The sequence below is a fragment of the Gossypium hirsutum genome, chromosome D03 (assembly GCF_007990345.1).
Source record: "Gossypium hirsutum isolate 1008001.06 chromosome D03, Gossypium_hirsutum_v2.1, whole genome shotgun sequence".
Lineage (NCBI taxonomy): Eukaryota > Viridiplantae > Streptophyta > Magnoliopsida > Malvales > Malvaceae > Gossypium > Gossypium hirsutum.
This window is the reverse complement of record NC_053439.1, coordinates 6,060,288-6,065,484: the sequence shown is the minus strand read 5'-3', so window position 1 is coordinate 6,065,484 and position 5,197 is coordinate 6,060,288. Positions and strand designations below refer to the sequence as shown.

The 5,197-nt window shown below is 36.9% G+C and overlaps 1 protein-coding gene across 1 annotated transcript; it reads left to right on the top strand.

Moving 5' to 3' along the window:
* The first annotated feature begins 1,273 nt into the window (after positions 1-1,273).
* Positions 1,274-4,358, top strand: LOC121215392 (uncharacterized). Its single transcript, XM_041089848.1, has 4 exons — positions 1,274-1,794; positions 1,934-2,152; positions 2,304-2,361; positions 3,048-4,358. The coding sequence occupies exons 1-4, from the start codon at positions 1,274-1,276 to the stop codon at positions 4,299-4,301; spliced, it is 2,052 nt and encodes a 683-aa protein (XP_040945782.1). The 3' UTR covers positions 4,302-4,358.
* Positions 4,359-5,197: the final 839 nt, after the last annotated feature.

Here is a 5,197-nt window from a genome sequence, read left to right as displayed (position 1 = left end):
CCAAGCAATGAGGAGTGTATGGTTACGGGAGGAAGGAGGTTCTGGGGGAGGAATGAGTGGAGGAAATAATGAAAGGGGAAACGTAGGAACTTTTACGGGAAGTGTTGATCCTATCTTAGGTTTTAATCTAGAAGGTAATGGGTTCTCCTCACAAATAGAAAGGGTTAGACCTTTAAATGATTATAGTCAAATGGCTATAGAACAGGAGTTGGAGAATGAGATGATTATTGGAGAAGAGGGAAAAAAGAGAGGGAGAAAGGATATTGAGAATAGTAGGGAGATGGAAGGGAGAGATAGGAAAGTACAAGGATTCAATCATTTATTATCGGCGGCTGTCAAGAGGCAAGCCGACCGATCGCAATGAAAATACTAAGTTGAAATGTCTGAGGTTTGGGGAATCCTGGAACAGTTCATCGACTTCGACACTCGCTGAAGAAACACTATCCCCTAGTGATCTTCTTAATGGAGACAAAAATAAACAAAAAAGAATGAAAAAAATTCGAAGAAGTTGTGGATTTCACTTTGGAATTGATGTGGATTCAATTGGATCTAGAGGAGGACTTTGTTCAGCATGGAGAAAGAACGCTAGTATTGCACTACAGAGTTTTTCAAATAGACATATTGCTGTGATCATTGAGGAAGAATGAGATGGAGAAAAGTGGATATTTACAGGTTTTTATGGTTCCCTTATTCATATGATAGGGAGGAATCATGGAACTTGTTGCGACAATTAAGAAACCAAGGAGATGACCCATGGCTGGTTTGTGGGGATTTTAATGAAATCTTATATAATTTCGAGAAGAAAGGTGGTCTACCTAGAGAAGAAAAAAGAATGGAAGCATTTCAGAAGGCCTTGGAAGACTGTTGTTTAGTGGATTTGGGTTATTCAGGTAGGAGGTTTACGTGGGAGAAGGGAAATTTGCCAGAATCTAATATCCAAGAAAGATTAGACAGAAGAGTGGCAATAGAATGATAGAGTGATTTATTTCCAAATTTTCTTATTCAACACCTCCCTCATTCTTTCTCAGACCATTGTCCACTTCTCATTGATACGGATCAGAGAGTTAGAAGGATAGCATATCAGAGGTTCAGGTTTGAAGCATGGTGGATTTTGGAAGATACTTTCTTGGATGAGACTAAAAGTATTTGAGAAAACTCAACAGGAGACCTTATGCAGAAGCTGGAAAATTTAAAACGAGGGTTACAAAGGTCGAGTGTCCAGTTCCAACAGAATAAAAGGATGACAAACGAGGTCTTATTGTCAAAATTAGAAATGTTGCTTGATGCAGATAGAAGTGAGAACTTGGCAGAGATTATTGACACAAAAATCCATCTGAACTTAGAAATTGAAAAGGATGAAAGCTATTGGGAGCAGAGGGCTAGAATTAATTGGTTAAAAATGGGAGACAGAAATACAAGTTTCTTTCATAAACAAGCATCGCAACGAAGGAGGCAAAACAGAATCCACAAGTTGCAGGGTGAAGATGGCAGGGCAACTGAAGAATGGAAGAATATGGAGGAAATTGCCAGATCGTACTTTTTACGATTGTTTTCAACAGGAGGGCAACATAACTTTGAGAATATCTTGACAGGTATTAGAAGGTGTATTTCTGAGGAAGATAACATTAAACTTAATGCAAGGTTCACAAAAGATGAAATTCGGGAAGCTCTTTCAGGAATGGGGCCTGCAAAAACACCGGGAGAGGATGGTTTCCTAGCCTTATTCTATCAAAAGTGTTGGTCAATTGTTGGGGATGACATCTCCAATTTTTTGTCTCCAAAGATTAAACGAAGGTATAGAGTTCCAATCAATTAATAAAACAAATATTGTGCTCATCCCAAAAATCCAAAATCCCTCGAGCGTTACCCATTTTAGACCTATTAGTTTATGTAATGTGATTTACAAACTGATTGCTAAAGTCATTGCGAATAGGCTACGAGGGTTAATTCATAAATGTATTGATTTAGCTCAGAGTGCTTTTGTTCCAGGAAGGCTGATTTCTGATAATGTGTTACTTGCTTATGAAATTCTGCACACTTTGAAACTGAAGAGATTGGGGAAAAAAGGATTCATGGCTCTTAAACTGGACATGAGTAAGGCATATGATAGGGTTGAATGGGAGTTTGTTAGAGGAGTAATGGAAAAAATGGGGTTTGACCCATGATGGATTGATTTAGTACTGACTTGTGTCTCTTCAGTCTCTTACTCTGAGTTTCAATGGAAATATCGGTCAAACGTTTCTCCCATCGAGAGGTCTTAGGCAAGGGGATCCTCTAAGTTCATTTTTATTCCTTATTTGTAGAGGACTCTCAAGTCTAATGAGGTTAGCACAAGAGGAAAATGTTTTGAAAGGTGTTAAAGTAAGTCGAAGATGGCCGACTATCTCCCATTTATTATTTGCAAATGATTGTATTTTATTTGCTGAAGCTACAGATAGGGGAGCACATTCATTAAAACAGATACTGCAAGAATACGAGACAAGTTCTGGGCCCCGTGTGAATTTTGAAAAATCGACTTTTTTCTTCAGTACTAATACAAAAGAGAGTGAAAGGAGTGTTGTTTCACAGATCCTTGGAGTTAGAAGAGCTAATGATTTTGAGCAATATCTAGGACTTCCTAGTATGGTGGGGAAAAGAAAGAGATTATCTTTTCAAAACTTGAAAGATAGACTCAAGAAAAAATCAACACTTTATTAGATATCTCTCACAAGGAGGAAAGGAAGTGTTTATCAAGGCAGTTCTACAAGCTATCCCAACATACTCGATGGCTTGTTTCCTACTCCCTAAGACGCTCTGTACAGATTTGGATAGAATAATAGCCAACTTCTGGTGGCAAGAGACTTAATAAAAAAGCTATCCACTGGTGCGCTTGGAAGGATTTATTTCTATTAAAAGAAGATGGTGGTCTCGGTTTTCGTGATTTTGCTAAATTTAACGTTGCATTATTAGCGAAGCAGGGATGACGTCTTATTAATTATCTGAATTATTTATTGGCTCATGTTTTGAAAGCAAAGTATTTTTCCAATTCAAATTTCTATAAAGCTCAGTTGGGGAATCTACCTTCTTTTACCTGGAAAAGTATATGGGCTGCGAGAGGACTTCTTAATAATGGACGCTGTTGGAGGGTGGGGAGAGGTGATCAAATTTCCATGCGGGGAGATTCATGGATACCGGGGATTGCAGCTGACAGAATCACGATTCAAGAAGACAATGACAATGTTAAATTAGTCTCGGATTTAGTTGAGCCAATTAGCAGGAGCTGGAGAACAGAGCTAATAAGAAATACCTTTCAACCAGATGTTGCGGAGCAAATATTAAAAATCCCTCTTGCGGAGACAGAACAAGAAGATCTTCAAGTTTGGAGAGGAGAACCGACAGGGGAGTTCTCGGTGAGGAGTGCCTATAAACTATTACATGGTTCTAATCTGGATCCTAATGATTTATTATTACAGACCGAGACAAAAACTTTTTACAACAAATTATGGAAGTTACATATCCCTACAAAAATTCAGATGACAATTTGGAGGATTTCTTGGGATTTTATCCCGTCCTTTGTCAATCTCAAAATAAAGAGGGTAGTGATAAACACTCTTTGCCCCAGGTGCGGTTCTGCTGAAGAAAATAGCTGGCATATTTTTATTAAGTGCCCTAGATCAATGGAAGTTTGGAATCAGTTAGATTTATCGTGGGTGCTGAATCAGAGTATACATAACATGTGGGGATGGCTTACCTGGGTTTTTGATCGAGGTAATGAAGAGCAGCTTCAACTTTTTTGCTGTAGCCTTTGGTTCATTTGGTTTAGCAGAAATCATCTCATTTATGGAAAAAGACTCATGTCAGGATCAGAAATAGCAAGGAAAATCAGTGTCTATATTACAGAACTTGCAGTAACAAAAGGAAGAAATCTTACTCTCCATTCATCTGGCAATCTCCAACAGATATATAAAAGGGGATGGACCTCCATTCATTTCGATGCAGCTTACGAACGCCTGGGGTTTAGATCGGCTTCCGGTATAATAGTACGGAACGAGAACAAAGAGATTCTTGCATCACAGGCAGTCATTCACTCCAACATCGCAGATCCATTCACAGCAGAGGCATATGCAGGATTACACGCAATAAAATTAGGGATTAGACTGGGAGTCAATAAATTAACAGTTTTAGGAGACTCCAAAACTGTTATCAAGAAATGCCAAAGCTTCTTCTCGGATAAATCAGTCATTGGAGCAATTATCACAGATATCCAAAGTCTAAAAAACAGGTTCCAGGAAATTGAGTTTACTTTCATTCCCAAAGAATAGAATATTTATGCCCATACTATAGCAAAGGAGGCTCTTAGAAGAGGATAAAGTTTTTACCTGGAGAAGGAAGTCCCAGAAGCGGTTCGGAGAACGGTAGGAAATCTTTGGCCATATCCTCCAGATTAAAGAAAGGGGAAAGTTTTTCATTAAAGGATAGCAGAGACAAAGCAATAAATTGGTAACCTGCTATCTTTATGATTGGACGGTGGATTTGAAAAGACGATAATTAATGGTGTCCAGCTTTTTTGATTTGACTGGTATAGGATGAGCTTTATTTTCAAAATTTTGTTTATTTTGGTCATGATGGGCTAGTTGAAGCCCGATTTGTTTTCTTTCCTTAGTCCTTTTTTTGTAGTGGCTTTTAGCCCAATTCTTTTTTTTACATATGATATAAATCCAGTCAGAATTATTCAAAAAAAATTTTTACTAGGTTTTTAGATATTTATTCATTATTTGAATTTATATTGATTTATGTTCCTCTATCCAAATTCATTATTCATATAACTTTATTTATACAGATAATGAATTTGAATGTATATAAACTTACATATTTAATTATTTTAAATTTTTATATTTTTCAAAATTATTGAACCAATAAATTCAAATATTTAACAGATACCACTCTTTAAAATGGATGCAATTTTTTAGAAAAAAACATAATAAAAAAATATAAATTCAAATTAAGAAAATTACAATATCCAATCCCTAGTTAATTTTGGGGGAAAATACTAATAAAATTGTAACTTGTAATTTTGTGCCTTGGGCTTTGGTTTAAGCAGGCTCTCTCTGATGAGTTGTATTTGCCTCAAATTAAGCATAAGGATCCATCCAATTTTTTGTGGTGCAAAATTGAGAAATTGTATGGGCTTCTCCAGTCCATCTTTTACAAGGAGCCA